Genomic DNA, 19,307 nt, shown 5'->3' on the forward strand with positions numbered 1-19,307 from the left:
TTTTGCAGTTTTTTTTTAATATATCATGGTATACTGTTGGTTAGCTGGCATCATATGCTGGTAAAGTGGTAAATCTGATTCAGCTCATGCATATTCAGCTTATGATTACCTGGCTAATAGACTGTTGGTCCTCCACGTCCTGCCAAAACAGCACCAACCCACTGAGGCATGGAGTTTACAGACCCCTGAAAGTGTCCTGTGGTCTCTGGCACCAAGATGTTAGCAGCTAATGCTTCGAGTCCTCTAGGTTGCGAGGAAGAGCAGCCATGGATCAAAATTGTTGATCCTCAAATGGATTGAGATATTGAACTTGGAGACCAGGGCAACACCTTGAAGTCTTCATCATGTTCCTCAAACCCTTTCTGGACAACGTGTTCAGTGTGGTAGGGTGCATTATCCAGTGGAAAGAGGCCTCTTTCCACCAGGGAACACCAGTGTCCTAAAGGTTTGTACCTGGTCTGTAACAATGTTTCTGTAACAAAGTCCAAATGAATGTAGGACTCAAGGTTTCCCAATAGAACACTGCCCACACTCCATCCATCGGCATGTCGTCCCACAGTGCATCCTGGTACCACCTCCTACACTCTTAGAAGAATAGGTTCTATATAGAACCTTAAAAGGTTCTATTAGCGCTACGCATTTGGAACCCCTAAAAGGTTCTATACACTCTTAAAAAAGGGTTTTACCAAAAAAACGGTTCTATATAGAACCATTTTGGAGTTCCATATATGAAGCGGGGGATGGAACCATTTCTGGTTCTAAATAGAACCATTTCTTCTAAGAGTGTAGGTAACACATGTATACGGCTGTCCATGTGATGTAAAAGAATACGGGCTCATCGAACCATGCAATCCTCTTCCATTGCTCCAAAGTCCAGTTCCAACGAGCCCACTTTAGACATTGGACAGGTGTCATCACGGGCACTCTGTTTGGTCTTTGGCTACGGATATATAATTAAAATATATATCATTCATATTTAGCCATTAACTGCAAATACGTAGGTTCGTTCAAATTTACTTTTAGTACTATTGTATTAAACACGTAAAATTGTTCAACCCACCAAATAATTTCACAAATAGTCACATGTAACAGACTAATATAGCATTACATTTCTTGTTCCTTGCAGCTAATTCATCGCGATGACAGAAAATGTATTAATACAAATGCAAAAATGTATTCATTATCTCATTCTTGAACATGACTAGTGAATTTTATACATCTCTGGATGGTGAAAATGACGTCCCAAAAAAACATAATCGGCCATTTGTGGGTCCCATATGGTTTTTGTGTGTAGCCCACCAGCTCTGCCCCATTATTAGCACCCATTTGTGACCCAAGTGAGCCCATTAAATGAACATATAAATGGCCCCTATTAGAGCCCACTGGACCCAGCATGTGCCAATATGGGCTAAAATGCCCATGTGGAGGCAATGGACAGCCCATCAAAGTCAATAAAGGAGTTTACCATAAACCTATTCCCTCTGATCATAAAAACACATATACAGCTCTTGTAAACATGTCTAATAGAAGTCAGGTTGGGACTAGTTTACTGTAATTCACAGATGAGCAGCATCACACGTTTTACTGGTCTTGTGACTAAGCAAGCGGATTTCCCGTAGCAGGATACATAGTTAATATAATTAAATGTTAGGCATGAAGGTTGTAGATAACTCTTCAGTACACAATGACACATTTTTTAGAGGTAATATGAATATGTGTTTAAATTCAAAAGAGCTTTTGTAGAGAGTTTAAAAACAAAAGTTTTACCATTATAATGACTCATGTTGTTTTGATGAGGCTGGTCTGAGAAATAGATTAACTAACTAGTTATTGTGTTAGAACTTGTACTGTCTTACCATGCAGGCTCTTGAAATACAATGAGGCGTCTCACATCAATGACATGATAAAACCACGGTCTCATCACAGTTGCACAATTCTGTTCTTTCCGGGGTGAGGGCACTTCTGGTCTTTGGATAAGATAATGCTTTGTTCTTCATTTGGAGAATGAAACAACCAGTCCCAGATATACTTTCTATCAGCTCACTATGTGCAGAATAAGAATATTCTTTTTAATAAACAAAAGTAATACTTACATGGAAGATTTTTACCATACTCTTATTATTATTTTTTAATATATATATTTTTAAGTCTTTTATTTTTCATATTTTATTGTTCTACCCTTATCCCAGAGCAAAAATGTTATATAGTAAAATATAAATCATGGCCAAAAATCCTCTTTCACCAATGATGGCATTTAAAGGGGTCATATAATGGTACATGCAGCTTTTCAAGTTGATTGTACTGAAATGTGTGTTGGCAGTGCCTGTACACAACCATCATTTAATGATAAAAATCCATCCAGTCAGTGGTTTTGTTTTACAGTTTTTCTCCATTGGTTTGGCTCATTTCTTGAAACAGAAATTACATTCTCAGAACATCATGGACAAACCTCCAAACTACTTGGCAATTGTTCACAACAGAATTGAATTTCTCATTCAGATATGGAACTTTTTGGCGCTTTTAAATGTGACAGATCACAGTAGCGCGTCCGTTCAAACCATACGGGCAATTGGGCAATATTGCCCCAGGGGCCCAAGACCTCTAAAGGGCCTAGGGCAGCAAGGGCATGAGTAAAATATCTGGTAATCTCCCGCTTTATATTAAACAAACTGTCAACACGGGCTTTTTGCGATGCACAGAGAGACGCTGTGCTGCCTATGACTTTGAACATAAGTTGAGAGCATACATTTCCACTACGTGCCTGTCTTTTTAAGAAAAAACATACACTGTAAAAAAAAATCCGTCGTTTTTACAAAAAAAATTTGGCAGCTGAGTTGCCAGAATAATTTTGTAAAAATTACAGTCACACTGTAAAAAAAATCCTGTACAATTTACAGGGATTTACTGTAAGAAATACAGAGTTTATTTAAGTTTGTTTATACAAAAAAATCCTGTTCTTTTTACAAAAATAATTTGGCAGCTGTGCTTGCCAGAATAATTTTGTAAAAATAAGTCACTGTAAACATTTTTATATTTTTAAACTGTGCATTTTAGAACAAAACTACATAAAAACATCAATTTTCTGCTGAATTAAAACTGAATATCTACAGTGGCGTAGGGTGAGGACGTGAGGTGCTTGAAAGCAGCTTTTGACGCGTTCGACCCGAGTTCGAATCCGCCTTTTGCCGAACTCTCTCTTCTCCCTATTCCCAACACCAAAACCGTGACATTGTGCCTTTATAAAACAGCACAAGACTGTAATTAAGTAGCCTATAGCCATTCAGTTTGTGCTGCGTGATTTAAAGAAAAGTGCGCACTTTGCTCATGAAATCAGCATTGTGATCTGGCGTTTTCTCCAAAATAAAAGCTCAAGGGTTTATTTCTTGCAAGTGAATAAATTAGGACAAAACTATTGTAATTTTCCTATACATTAGTGTAAGTAAAATATACTTTTGAAATATTCATTTTCATTCATACAGTACATTTATAGGCTAAGCCTATATGGATTTTACATAATAGGAATAATTATATAAATCATTATTACATTATTATAATAATCGTTTGGCATCCTAAAACAGACTGAGAGTCTGAGGCTTTTCCTTTGTTCAATGTCACAGTTTATGGGTTGAAGCCGGTTAATTTTGAGCTCTCAAAGTGCACCAGATTGATGCATTTAACCTTATAATGTACAAAATTCTCTTGTGGGGGAGCATGCCCCCCAACCCCCCTAGAAGGACAGAGGTCTCAACATATTTTGCCCAGGGAACACAATAAAGACATTGTGCCCTACAAAACATTGTGACGACCTCCTGCCCCCTCCCCCCTGAGTAGAAGAGGAGTGGGCCAAGCACTGTTCCTTGAGGCACCTCAATGGTTGATTGATGTAAATACCCTTCACCAAATATACTGGATTAAAAAAAACAACAACATTGTCTTCCTGTGTCTTCCTGCAACAATATCAAAATATATATATATTTTTTTGTTAGTAATCTTACTGATTCTTCTTAGAAATCTTGTAATTTCAGTAGTATTTCTTACAGTTGGTTTAAAAGTTCACTATAACAGCATCACCAACAACACGTCTGAGTTAGTATCACTTCTCTTATCAGGGATTTCATATGACGCTTCAGTTGTTCTCTAGTGTTGCGGCATTATAGTTTCATTGCACAATGTTTAAAAATAATGCAATTTGCAGAAACAGAATATAAAACATTGGTTTGAACAAATAGTTCAAATTATCCTAATATAAGAAAAGTGTCCTTTTTAATTATTCAGATTCGATCTAATATTTATTAAGTTCTGGCAGGTCACATTAGTCAAGCTCACTTCAGCTGACTCTCAGCCTATATATGACGCCTGTGTATATATATATATATAATCTCCTTCAGTATTATCAGCAGCTATCTCGTTTCTCAGGAGCTAATTACCCTCTTCCATCCCCAGCTCCTCCTCTCGTCCAGTCAGGATTTGGCATTCTGATCACCTTTGAATCAGAATAAAATCCTCGAATTATGTTGTATATTAAAATCTCTATTAATCAATGATATCTGCAATATAGTCATGTTGGTTCTGTAAGGGTAAATTATTACTGCTCTCCCACCGCCAATCCAAACTGTATGCTATTGTCAATTGTATTTGACGATAGTGGTCCTGACAGAAACTCATTTACATATTTTTTGATATGCAGTACTGGTAAATCACATAACAGCATTAACTTGCCATCTGAAGTGAACATAAGTTAAAAGAATTGCATTAAAATACTCTTACAGAAGGATTAAAAAGCTTACCTCATTGTCATGCTACATATATTACAATGCAAAACAATACAACACAGGTATATCATCTGCTTAAATGAGTAGTTCACTTTAGATAAAAAAAACCTTTTGCTGATAATTTACTGTCCATGTCTTTCTTTCTTTCTTCAGTCTAAAAGAAATGAAGGTTTTTGATGAAAACATTCCAGGATTTTTCTCCGTATAATGGACTTCATTGGGAACCAAACGGTTCAAGGTCCAAAAGACAGTTTCAGTGCAAACTGCAAACTGTTCAAAGGGCTTTAAACGATTCCAGACGATGAATAAGGGTCTTAAAAAGCGAAACGATCGCTCATTTAATGAATAAATAACCAAATGTATGTTTTATACACTCAAATGGTCGCCTTGCTCTGTTCTGTGATGCACGTTCGTGACTCTCCTGTTCGAACCAATTAATCAAAACGAACAAATCTTTTCCTGAGTCAATTCATTCATTTCATTCATTGAATGTACCAAATTACACGAAAAAACATTCGTTCATTTTGATAAATCCTGGAATGTTTTCATCAAAAACCTTAATTTATTTTTGACTGAAGAAAGAAAGACATAAAAGTATGTTATTATGTGTTCTTAATTTACTTTATGTTCAAATTTTAAATTGTTACAATATCCTGGAATTCCAGTCAGGTGGAGACCTTACAGTAAAAAAAACGGTCCTTGCCACATCAGACAGAGATGAGCTGTTTGGGGGCAGGGGCGTAACGCTGACCTCAGATGGAGAAATCTCTGTTTTTCTCCTCAGACTGTGGCGTGCCATGAGGAATTCAGGCATGGATTTCTGCTCATTTAATCTTGAGTGTGTCATTTCCTTGTTGTCCACCCTTGTTTCTTTGAAGCCCACACTTTTCTCAGGGGTCTTAGGCAAGTAAGAATGAAATCTTCCATACAAGGGGAACCATTCTTGAGTAGAGGTTGCCGTTTATCCTAGTTTTTTCCCCATTGTTTATTCATTGAGAAATCTAATATTATGTCAGACTGTGAGCAATGCTTTTTTTTAATTTTTTTTTAAATGTATCATCCTTGTGGGATTCCTTGATATCATCAGTCAAAGGAAAAACCAACTTATTAATACTATTTCACACATTTTAGAATAATAAAGTCAAGACTTTATAATAACACAAGTATGCAAAATATGTAGTAACCAGCAAATATTAAGCAATACAGTTGGACATGGACACCGCCACAACAGGTAAAAGAGCAGAAAAAAAAGTTCATGTAAATGTACCCAACTTGTATCGAACTGTGACCCCAAAACCAGAGACTTCTGTGAACGGACAGGAAAAAATAAACGTAAATGCGAAATAAAACATTTCACTTGTTTAAGACAGAAAGAACTAAAGAAATAGTGGGAATTTTTGAGGTTGATTACAGAGAGCCGAGGGACTGCGGCGAACAGTGATGTAAGGGATGTCGATCGTGACACATACAATAAACCGGCTCATATTCCACACATTACTCACTACTCTCCTAATTTCTGTACAGCCCTTTCACTGATTTTCTTTCTGTGAGTCATAACAAATACAAATACTCTCCTCTCACAGTGTATCTACACTATTTATGACTTCAATGTCACCAGTGAGGTCTCTGCAGGAAACAAACCAGATGTGGGCAGCTTCAGTGGAAGGATAAGTGGTCAGCTTGAACCTATTATGCTTTACGCGCCCACATGCCACAGTCTATAGGCATTTAACCCTAAAACCTTTGTGTATGGGCGTCTTATGGAGTCTGCATAGCCCTCAGTACAGTGGTTTACGTAGGTTTATTCCAGTATAGTCTTTTGTAGCCAGACTTTCAGACTGACGGCAGAAGGTCTGGACTCCATCTCAGCTTTATTTGGCTAAGGACCAAGGTTAAGCTAGGCTGATATAAGCTAGTGTAACAACTCGTCTGATATCAAAGACAAAATGAAATGCACGAAAAAATAAGGGGGATCCAAATATAATAGGCAAACACCAGCTCAAAATGAATATATATCAAAATAATATATCACAGCAGTAATACATTTTGTTAGCTCACAATAGTTCAGTTCAAAGTCAGATCAGTTGCGACTACAGTCCCATCACAGCAAAAAACTCACTCAGCCTAAACTTGTAGTCCTCAAAGGCCAGTTTGGAATGTGTATATATATATATATATATATATATATATATATATATATATATATATATATATATATATTCCAAACTGGAATTTTGGAATTTTTATATATTCCAAACTGGAATATATATATATATATATATATATATATATATATATGTATATATATATATATGTATAGCATTGCAAACACACTGTTCCTCAAATGGAAATCAAAAGAGGTATAAAAGTTGAGCCTCATCCCCTCTTAAAAAAAAGCCATCTCCAAATCGAGCCGCCACATGGTTTACTTGCTAGATTACTCATTCTTCATTATATGGGTATTCTAACCCCCTTACCTGAGGGCGTTGCCCCCTGGTGACCGATAATGACAAAACAGCTAGTCAGCCGGTAATAGTGAAAACACTCTGGAATTGATTAAGGACCTTTATTTGGCAAAGAGGACATCTGAATGACGTGTAAATCCACCAAACACAGTCAGTTTTGTTCTGCGTCATGTTTAAGGGCATGGGAATGCAAAGTCGATGTGCCTATAACAGACAGATAACAGTGCATATAATAAATTATTAATTCAAGAATTTTGTGTAAGTTTACTGCATTAATGGCATTGCAAACGTCACATACTTTTGAAAATCCAGCATTTAGTTGATCCTGGTAAGCATTCATTGTCACAGCTGTAAACATGGCGGTTTTCTTCTTCCACGACGTTTGGCTTCACGATTGTTTTGTTTCCAGGGGGACTGTTAAAAAAATGCAACGCACACGTCTCCCGGCCATCCTGTAGAGTTCACCCAATCAGATCGTGACTTTGAAACTCTTGAAGTGTTTCCCATTTTGTGTGCCTTATGCATCAGACGTTTAGCCAACGAATGGTGGGCATGATGTCTGAGACTGAGACTTTGTATGACCCTTTGAGACCATCATTAGTGGTATTTTGTAAAAACAAATGCAACATCTCTGTTTTTTTAACTTCAACTTCAAACTTAGGGCTAAGGATCTTAACAAACCTAACCCTATCAAATTGGGAGTGTAACTCATCCCATATTTATTCGACGGACATGAATAATACCTCGAATTGTACACAGCAAAAACTCTTAAATTAACTCTACTGGGAGCTTATTTGGCTCCAGACTCAAGGGTGTTAAAGTGTTACAATATGAGTTTTAAATTAACACTCAAGAATGTTAACATTAATGAGCTAATTAAGTGATTAATTGAGTGATGATTGACCATCATTGATGACACCTGATGTTAACAAGCAGAATCACTGAAGGAGAAAACCTCATTTTCGAAGTCACCATTGTGGTGATTAGTGTTTGCTTTAGTAGGCCTCTTGACCCTTAAACTATTAACGTTAGATTTAGTTTGGATGTTGTAATTGAATTGCAACTGACACATTAACTAAGAGATGATTATGTGGTGTTGGTTATGGTTTTACATAATCATCGTTTGACCAGAATCACAAAACTCATTTAGAGCATTAGGTTTACCTTGTTGATTACAGCAACACTATAATTCTATATTAAACATTTTTCAGCACTTTCAATATAATCCAAAATATTATGTAAAATTCTGATTCAAATTTTTTCAGTTCTGATCAAAAGTGTTTGAAAATTATTTTATGTAGACTCACAGACATCAATAATCAGCTTGTGAATCTCAACAATGGTGACAATAATAAAGCATGTTGAAGTGCATTATGGGCTCCACCAATCAAAACTCATTCATAGCTCCCATCTTGCATTGCAGTATGAATAAATTATGATCTGAATTGTCTTAGTAATTTCCTTTTCTGAATTGAATATTCTGTTTGTCACCATTGTTGAGATTCATACTCTGATTCTTGATGTCTGTGAGTGCCTAAAAGAAAGATTTTTTTATCAGAACAAAGAAAGAATTTGAATTGTATCAAAAATGCTGGTTCTCACATTGTAGAATCGCTGTGAGGCTGTAATCAACAATATACATTTAAGTCAGAGATTAAACTCTAAATTAGTTCAGTGATTCAGGTCAACTGATGATTTTGTTAAAACATAACCAACACCATCAGATCATCTTTTCTCTTTATTCATCCAGCAGTTATAACACTGTTACAACAGCCAAATAAAATCTAAAGTATAACATATAAGGGTTAAGTGCCCAACTGAAGCAAACACTGATCTCCATAATGGTGACTTAAAATTGTGATTTTTCACCTTCAGTGATTCTACTTGTTAACATCAGGAGTCTTCAATGTTGGTCAATCATCACTCAATTAACCACTTAATTATCTCATTAACTTTAACACTGCTTCAGTGTTAATTTAACGCTCTTGAGTGTGAAGTCATATAAACTCCCAGGAGAGTTCATTTAACACTGGAGTTTTTGCTGTGTAAGGATGATGGAGGATAAAATCAATCTTAATTTTTGGGCAATAGCGAGAGACCACAGACATTGACAGGGCACCCACCTAACAATTCCCAAGCTGCTGGATAATAACGTCCTGGAAACAGACCACAACATCCTAGTGGAGGCGAATTCTGCATGGATCATTCCCATTTTGGTGGAAAATCTTTATTAAATTCCTTTTGTCTTAAGACTTTTGAGGTATGGGTGTAAATGCCAATTCACGCTGAGAACCATAACTATAATTTGCATCACCAACATATTTGTATTTTATTACACCGCACTGCAGTTTTGTCATTTGCTGCTTTAAATGCTTGAGCTCTTTAAAGCACTGGCTGATATTGGCTGTCACTATCATTCATCAGCTGGAAATTCACCGCTGCTTTTTCAGCATCTTGTGCTTGAGCGCTGAACTGAAATGGCATTTGAAGCTGCTCAACTTGTAAAAAAAAACAACTTTTTTTAATCTTGTGGAGTGCAGGACCCACCATTCATCATCAGACTATAGAAGGACTGCAGATGTTAGAATAGTCTTTTCTTCCCGACTGTGACGTTAATCCGAGTGAAACAATTTCTGGAACAAGAAAAAAATGTTGGGCGGGACTTTATGGGTAATGGAGTGATGCAGAGATGACGTCAAAAGCCAGAATACAGTGGTTCCCTCAAGATTTTCATGAAACTTACTTTCTCTTTGAATCGCAGAAAGCACAAACATGGCCAGGAAAAAAGTCACTCAGATTCCTGACAGTAGTGTGGTCTTCATAATTAGCATACTTGGTGTTGTCACGTCACGTTACTACACATTAACATGAGACAAAGCAATGAACTGAAAGAACTGAGGGCTTCAATACACATCAATCAACAGGGACACCAACGAGGGAACTCAGACAAAACGGAGGAAACACACACACTCTAAAAATGCTGAGTTGTTTTAACCCAACTTTGGGTCAAATATGGACAAACCCAAAAATTGGGTTAAAAATATAATTTAAAAAATTTAACCCAATGGCTGGGTTTGTCCATATTTGACCCAAAGTTGGGTCAAAACAACCCAGCAATTTTTACACTCTAAACAATGCTGGGTCGTTTAACCTAGATTTGGGTCAAATATGGACAAACCCAAATGTAGGGTTAAAAATGTAATTTAAAATTTTAACCCAACTTCAACTTTCACTTTCAACTGTAATCTTTTAACCCAACATTTGGGTTTGTCCATATTTTACCCAAATTTGGGTTAAAACAACCCAACAATTTTTAGAGTGGAGTGAAAACGAAACCATGACAGAATACACGTAACATGTGTGAACAATCTTTAAATCTGGTGTGCCAGCCAAAATCCCCACTTATGAGAATGAGCAATGACAATGAGCAGCTACCGAAATCATAAAAACTATACAGTTCTGTTCACTGGAACCATTTTCAGACACTTGTTATGTTGTACAAGTCATGAAAGAGTCTTAAAACCATGACACAATGGCTTCTCACACTAATAAATCAAGAGTGAACCACAAGAACACATTCTGAGGCATGGGAGGTTTTGTCTTCTGATTCGCCTTGAGGAAAAATGACACAGAATTACTCTATGAAAATTCCTCTCATTTTAGGAAAGGGTCTGTCTAGTTCACTTTTGAAAAAACTTTTGCTGATAATTTACTCACCCCCATGTCATCCAAGATGTCCATGTCTTTCTTTCTTCAGTCGAAAAGAAATTAAGGTTTTTGATGAAAACATTCCAGGATTTTTCTCCATATAATGGACTTCAATGGGAACCAGACGGTCCAAGGTCGAAAAGACAGTTAATAACAGTTTCAGATGCAGCTTCAAATGTCTTTAAACGACACCAGACGATGAATAAGGGTCTTATCATGCGAAACGATCGGTTATTTCAAAACTTATTCCAAAAATGTAACTTTTCTAAGGACAAATGCTAGCCTTGCTCTATTCTGTGAGGCGCGTTTGTAACGTCACGTAATACGTAATTACGTTCAAAAGGTCACGTGCGACGTAGTCGGAAGTACAGAATCAAAATCGTCCGAAATCGTTGTTTTACCTTTTAATTACTTTTTTTTTTTTTTTGTAAACGGCGTTTTGAGTTAGTTTGCACGTTCAACCTATGCGTTCAACTTGTAAACACTGACTCTGTACTTCTGGCTACGTCGCCCGTGACCTTTTGAACGTAATTACACATCGTTAAATAACCGATCGCTTCGCATGATAAGACCCTTATTCATCGTTTGGTGTCGTTTAAAGACATTTGAAGCTGCATCTGAAACTGTTATTAACTGTCTTTTGGACCTTGAACCGTTTGGTTCCCATTGAAGTCCATTATATGGAGAAAAATCCTGGAATGTTTTCATCAAAAACCTTAATTTCTTTTCGACTGAGGAAAGAAAGACATGGACATCTTGGATGACATGGGGGTGAGTAAATTATCAGCAAAAGTTTTTTCAAAAGTGAACAACTCCTTTAACTTGAAGTAGTAAAGCATGCAGAGACATGTCTGATTTCTTAATTCGTCTAGATGCTCCATATTTACCATTTATCAGTGGTGTTTGCCAAGGCCCGCATCACTATGAAGAAAGTCCAGAAGAGAGAGAGAGAGAGAGAGAGAGAGTGAAAGGAAGGAGTGGGTGGAGTGATGAGAAGATGCAGAAGTGTTTCCCTTGATCTGGATCACACCGGCGCTTGTGATTTCAACAGAGAATAATGCAAGATGCTTGACTTCCTTCATCCACTTCCACCTGATTTGAGTTCCTTAATTCTCTTTACTTAAAGAAACTGTGCAATCTCTATATCCTGATAGACAACATATTGGTGTAAATAAATTGCAATACATTGGTGCATTTGAAGGACTATTTCTTCTGGAGAAAATTAAAGAATTCAAACTTACTATTTCAAACACAGAGGCATAGAGAATATCTTGTTGCAATAACAGCAACGCGTCTTAAAAATGACACATACATTTAGAAAAGACGATTCAGCAGAAAGACAAAAATCAGCAAGAAGTGAAAGAGACGGAGCACGTTTCTTCTCGCATCACACCGTATGATGACAGACAGATAGCTATTGTAATGTAGGATACCCTTGATATGGGAAGCTGGGAAATTCTGATGGATGAACACAGAATCCGAAATTCTCCTTTGCGCCATGATCAAATGTCCTTGTGTGAGACACAGTTCACCTCAATGTCAAAAGTGCATGTATATGTCAACCGAGGGCAAGATGATATCCAGCGCAGATACGTCTTAAAGATGTCTATAGAGCCCTTAAAGGAGTAGTTCACTTTTAAAAAAAGCTTTTGCTGATAAGTTACTCACCCCCATGTCATCCAAGATGTCCATGTCTTTCTTTCTTCAGACAAATAGAAATGAAGGTTTTTGATGAAATTCAGTACAGCATTTTCTCCATATAATGGACTTCAATGGGAACCAAACGGTTCAAGGTTCAAATGAGAGTTTCAGTGCAAACTGTTCAAAGGACTTTAAATGATTCCAGACGATGAATAAGGGTCTTATCAAGCGAAACGAGCGCTCATTTAAATAAATAACAAAGTTTAAGTTTTATAAGCTCAAATGCTTGCCTTGCTCTGTTCTGCGATGCGCGTTCGTGACTCTCCTGTTCGAACTCGTTCATCAAGGCGAGCATTTGTGCTTATAAAACTTAAACTTTTTTATTTATTTTTTAAAAGAGCGATTGTTTCGCTTGATAAGACCCTTATTTATCGTCTGGAATCGTTTAAATCCCTTTGAACAGTTTGCACTGAAACTCTCATTTGGACCTTGAACCGTTTGGTTCCCATTGAAGTCCATTATATGGAGAAAATCCTGGAATGTTTTCATCAAAAACCTTAATTTCTTTTCGACTGAAGAAAGAAAGACATGAACATCTTGGATGACATGGGGGTGAGTAAATCAGCAAAAGTTTTTTTTTTTTTTTTAAAGTCTACTCCTTTAATCTGGAAAACATCTGTTTTGTACAAACAGCTGATAAACATCTTGGAAACAGCAGTTTTTGATACATTCTATGTCATAAACATTTTCCAAATGTCTATTTAACATCTGACACAAAACTGTGACATATTACATACCCAATAACTCTTTACACAGTGATTATACCAGTAACATTTATACAAATTTGGGAACAATATATATTCATACAATTTGAGCTAACCATGTTTTTCTCTAATTGCTAATGCTCTTTTTACGCACAGACTGAACAACATGAAGCATTGCTTGGTAATCGGTTGATCTAATGGTATTAGTTAAATTTAACAGCTATTCAACATAATTCTGTGAGAGTCTAACAGAAGGACGGACAAAACCAGTTGAATATCGACTGTTGTCATACCATTTTCTAAACTATAGCGAATAAACTCTTATAATGTGAGAAATATTTCAGAATAAATTTGAACGTAAATGCCTTTTTCAACACATATGCTGTTATTAAACCTTTTTAGTTTTAGGTTATTTCTCATGCCCCTTTCGATGACCTATAATGTTGAAAATATATGGTAATAACCTTTTACAATGTGTCACACATTGCTCAAAAGTGAACACTTGCACTTCATATTAGTTTTAAAACGGGGGAATGAGTGGTCATTGTAAGGTCAAGTGCCAACTACACGTCAGAGGATTGACCAACACCGTTTCTGCTATAGACTGTCCTGACAATATGACTCATAACGTAAAAAAAAAGAAGAAGACAAAATATCAATAAAAGACTTAAACAATGAGGACATGATGACTAAGTCAGGGCAAAAAAGTAAAAAGACTAAATGGGCGGAGCTCAGAGAGGAATATAAAGCAGGGACATTCACACACAGAGAGAGAGAAAGCGAATAACCATTCTGTCCTCAGGTCAGCCCTCTCACTCCTGTCAGCTTTCATCTGAGCCTCTCGGAAGTCTTTGTTTGAGTAAACTCTCGCCTGTCGCAGTGAAGATGTGTGTCGTTGCCGCTCTCCTGTTGTTATTCCTGAGCGGATCCACAGAGTTCGCCGAAGCCTGCAGCTGCTCTCCTGAACATCCCCAGCAAGCCTATTGCAATGCGGATGTCGGTAAGATTCCACGCGTTAACTGTTTCACATCCATAGCCATGTCTATATTATATTAATACAGTCTGTGTCGTGTGCGTATGGCAGCTTTAGCATGTCTATGTTCATATGTGTCAACGAGACATGTTTAATACAACTATAAAGTTATAAAAACGGGTTATTCTATTGGCTACTTTCCTACAGTATATTACAAATGTGAAAGAAAAACTTTGTTTATAAGTGACTTATTGCTGGAATGTTATTGGGGTTGTTTATTGCCATTATTATTATTGTTATGGCATGTTTTATACATGTGCAGAAAAGGCTTTTATTGTATCTAAAATTTTAGAAAATTCTAGAAGTATCAGAACTGGATCCGATTTCATACACTTTGGATTTTTTTTTTTAGTTCAGTTCAGGGCAAATGTTAATCTAATAACTCAAAAGTCAGAATATTAAACATGCGTATGTGCTATGCTTTAAGGCTATATAACAACATGCTCCCAAAAGGCACATGTTTATCGTCTTTTATTTTTATCTTGATAGTTTCATTCACTCTGTTTCATTTGCTTAATATTCTCAATTGACAGTGTGGATAATAATTTTATTGAATAGTTTCCTTGTTACACCTACTTACCATAGTAATAGTAAATTATGTATAATTACAAGCAACTAGCTGTAAACCAAACCCTAACACCATCCCTATAGTAATTACATGTTCATTATTATATTACTCAATTGGTGTGACAAGGACCAGAAATGGGTGGGATATCCCGATATAAGTATTGTAGCACGGTATAAATCACAATATAGTTGCTGTTTTTGTGTCAATATAATTCAGTGAATTAAATTCTGTAGAAATGAATGGTATTTTATCACTCATTTGATTATTTTATCTCTTTTTTTTACTTCATAGTAAAAAAAAAAACAAACAAACAAACAAAAAAAAAACATAAAGTTTATTCATAAATGAATGACGAGTATCGCATTATATAATAGGTAGGCTAATTAAAACAAAAGACTAAACATAACAATTAATATTCTGATGTTAAACTCTGATCGGATGATTCACTTTTCACAAGTCATTTTAAAACTGTTTTACACACACCTGTTAAATTCTGTATAATAATACAGGGGTGTGATGTAACTTGGCAACAATAAATAAACTTCCCTTAATAATATGTTCTGCTAAATCCTGACATGTTTGGGACACATCCTACTCTAATTGTACCCCATTAACCACACAATCCTAATGATTAGTACCTAAGAATAATTAAAAATAAATGTCATTTTGAAGCACTAGACAGAAAACACGTTTTCTCAACTTCACTTTGAAATAAATTTCACATATATATTTCTAAATGATCAATTTTGAGTATTAGGTTCTTTATTTACTTATTCTCTTTTACATAAAACACAATTGATTGCATATGATGCAATTGATGCATATATGAAGAGTTCAGATGCAAAAACCTCTAAGTGCCATTTGAAATTTTCTTCTGATAATTTTTATCGAACTTGTATATTTAAGTTCAGTAATTTCACTTAAATGGCAATGATGATTACCTATTAATTGTTATTTAAGTGAAATTACTGAAGGTCAAGTTTGATAAAAATCATCATTCAAGTAGAAAATTTCAATTGGCATTTAGAGGCTTTTGCATCTGAACTCTTCATATATTTAAAAAGTAAAACCGCTACTTTAGTTTATGTCCCTCAAACAGTCCACCCTGTTACATTGGTGCTATTTGCCCTTTAAAATCTTAAACCTAAATCACGTGACTTGGCAGCAGTGATATCATTTCCTTAGAGGGGAAAGTAACTCCAAAAACAAAGTAAGTGTTAATCATAGAGTTTTAGTTAGCCATAAAGACTTACCGAATGGCATAAAACATGTCCACCCTGTTATGTCAGTTTAGACTGGATGTAAAAATGTTTATTTATTTATTTTTACGTTGGAAAAAACTCCTTAATGTTAAAGCGAATCATCTGCTAGCTAGCATGTTGTTCTTTTCTAGCTAGTAATGGGCATCATTATAGCTTAAGACATCCACCCTGTACTGTTAGTCTTTGCATTGTCATGTAACAGGGTGGAAAATATCCTATTTGATCTGAATTATTAGGTTACTTGAGCATTTTCTGATTTTATGGGACACATTTTGTGCCTCTGATATTAACATTGTTTTTACAAACCTGCTCAGTCCAAAATCCACTAAACTATAGGAATGACCCGTCTACCACTGCATGAACTAAATTGCAGAATTTCTACAATGTTGAAGTGATGGGGAGAAGCGTATGCCTAATTTTAGCTGTATTGTGTCATTGTGTGTAACCCGCCTCAGATCCTCTGACCTTTGCTGTCCCTAGAATACCCTGCCATTACATGACCTGTGCATTTTCAATTGTCTGAAGTACCCCTGTGAGTAAAACCTCTTTCAACAGGATGATTACAACTGCAAAAATTGAGAAGTAATGCCAACATAATGTGGTTTGTCTTTGACGAAAGTTAGATGGTCATTACATGACTCGGGATGGTGAAACTTGGGTCACTGTAGTCAGACCCCAGTGCCCACACGCCCACCTAGGCATTGAGTGATTGGTTGAAAACAACATCTGCCGCCCACCACAGGAATCGCCAATCTCATTCTCGTATGTGTCATCATGAAGCTGGCCGTTTTAAACTCCTACGTCGGATTTGCCTGATGGTTTTGAGAGAGTCAACTCACGTAGCGCTTACAACCCAGACAGTTTCAAAGCAGTTTCACAGTAATAAACAGGGAAATAACAGTGTTAATGTTGGTCAAATTAAACAATTATGGAACAAATTCAATTTCAGCTGTAAAGCAGTTCAACAGTTATTGATTTAATTCAGTTCAATAACAGAATCAATGATGCAGAGGTCTTTGATTATTGCATACATTGATGGTCCGTTTACACGACACCGTCTTGAACTAAATGTGGAAAACTTTGTATTCGTTCATTTGGCCTTAAAATGGGTTTCAGCAAGTTTTTGACAACAATATAGTCTCCGTGCAAACTACAAAAATGCGAATTTGTGAAAATACCGAGAACATATCGCCATCTACTGGCCTGGCATGAATAATACAGAACGGGGTGAACGGGGATCGTTTTGACAACATTCTCGTCTGTAAGCGAATAAAACAAAAGAAAAACATTTTCATTTTTAGTACATTGTTGTCATGTTAAACCCAAAGTGTACTCCATTTGATCGTGGGTGAATGCAATCGGTTGACACATTCGCTCTAGAAATTGTTACGCGATTCCCATATGACCTACAGAACCATTAAATGAATAATGTGTAGGGCTCGCTTTCCCCCTCACATACCTGTAGCTGGAAACAGCGCACACAATGTGTGGAAAAGGGAGGCTGTGATTAAACCAGCATAAACCCTGCATGTGTGTGTTACTGATGAGACAGGCATGCCTGACTTGAGACTGGGGTCCTGTGGGTGTATTTGGCATTCTGAGTGTGTGGCCAATAGAAAAGACACTCTGTGTTTGGGACTGAAAATGCAGACGGTATCAAAGTCCTTTTAGTCAAGTCATGCCACTCGGCCGCCATCTGTTTTTCGGAGAATTATTTTACTATTTAAAGACACAAATCTTTATGAGAGATGTCGTTACGGAGCTCAGGGACAACATGCGCTGTTCGCGGTTGTATGTATAACCGGACTAAACTAATTCAGTGGCTTTAACGTGATTGTTTTGAACATAAGCTGAAAACGAAATCAGAGTGATCCTGCCAGAGCCCGTCTCTGATCCTGCCAACGACTGTAGTTTCGACGAATCTTCCTGTGTACATTTGTTTAAATTCTTAATGTTCTATAAACTCTATCAGCATGTGATTGGCTGTTCGCTACTGATGTTACGCCTAAACTCAGGATCAAAGCCTGTGTTGACAGAATACCAAATGTGCCAGTAATGTATTCAAGCAGCACATTCATTTATAATTTTGAATAAACTCCAAAGCACAATGACTAAGTGTGTATTTTTTATTTTAATTGTTTGTCAGCTCGCACAACTGTCTGTCACCATGCCTTGATGAGTATTGATTATTAATGTTATTATAATACTCCCAATCAACTACAGCGGAGGGTAAAGGTACAGTTATTTCACCCTTTTGAATTTCGTTGAGGTTGTGTTCCCACATCGTTAGCTAGTTTGGATCGCTATAACTTGAATGACTGTCAACTGTTGAATGAACGAGTGTGAAGTATGTCATGTCGCGCTTTGTTTACTTCGAACCGGACGACACGCCCACTTTTGACGCAAGGCCTCATGGGGCATAGGAAACTTGTGGATAGAAACAGCAGTAAAATATTATAAAAATCGCTGAAAAAGTTAAAACGCCCTTTTCCCCACAGGTTATACTTTTAGTACGCATGCACAAGGATTCTCGTGTACGCTGTTGCAAACCTCAAATGTGCGCATGCGTCAGTGGAACCAGACGATAGGCTTAAATGTTTCCCTGCTTGACTGTTAAAAGCAGACGATTGGCTGTCCAGCAGGAGAGGCGGGACATGCATACAACCGCCATCTTTGGCGTTACGAGTTTTCCCAATATAGTTGTATTGAGGATTTAGGAAGTGATATGTCTCTATATAAATTGTTTTTGACGGTATGTATGGGCATTCGGATATATATGAGGGGAGGAGTTTTATAGGAATATGCTATCTCTCTTATTCTTATACAATACCTTTGAAAAGTTTGAGGTCAGTGAATGTTTTTAAAAGACGTCAGTAAATGGTCCTGAACAAAATAGTCACGCTTGTGCTCCTTGCGGTCAAAAATGTTCGCACTGGAAATAAATGGGAGATTAATTTCAACTAGTGGAAACTTATGGTACTGCAGGCAAACAAATTTGACTGAAAGCTAATTATTTGAGATATCAAGCTTAAATCTTGAACAAAAACTTGTTTGGATGCATGGCTTTGATTTACTCACAGTTTTAGAGTGAACA

General features: G+C 36.6%; 1 protein-coding gene across 1 annotated transcript in view; it reads left to right on the forward strand.

Moving 5' to 3' along the window:
- The first annotated feature begins 14,105 nt into the window (after nucleotides 1-14,105).
- LOC120476213 (metalloproteinase inhibitor 2) overlaps nucleotides 14,106-19,307 on the forward strand; it is a 10,454-nt gene continuing 5,252 nt past the window's right edge. The window contains exon 1 of the mRNA XM_039667182.2: nucleotides 14,106-14,350. Within this exon, the coding sequence (XP_039523116.2) occupies nucleotides 14,236-14,350 (115 nt within the window). The 5' untranslated portion in view covers nucleotides 14,106-14,235. The remainder of the gene's footprint in view (nucleotides 14,351-19,307) is intronic.

Source organism: Pimephales promelas, chromosome 3 (genome assembly GCF_988280905.1).
Source record: "Pimephales promelas chromosome 3, fPimPro1.hap1.1, whole genome shotgun sequence".
Lineage (NCBI taxonomy): Eukaryota > Metazoa > Chordata > Actinopteri > Cypriniformes > Leuciscidae > Pimephales > Pimephales promelas.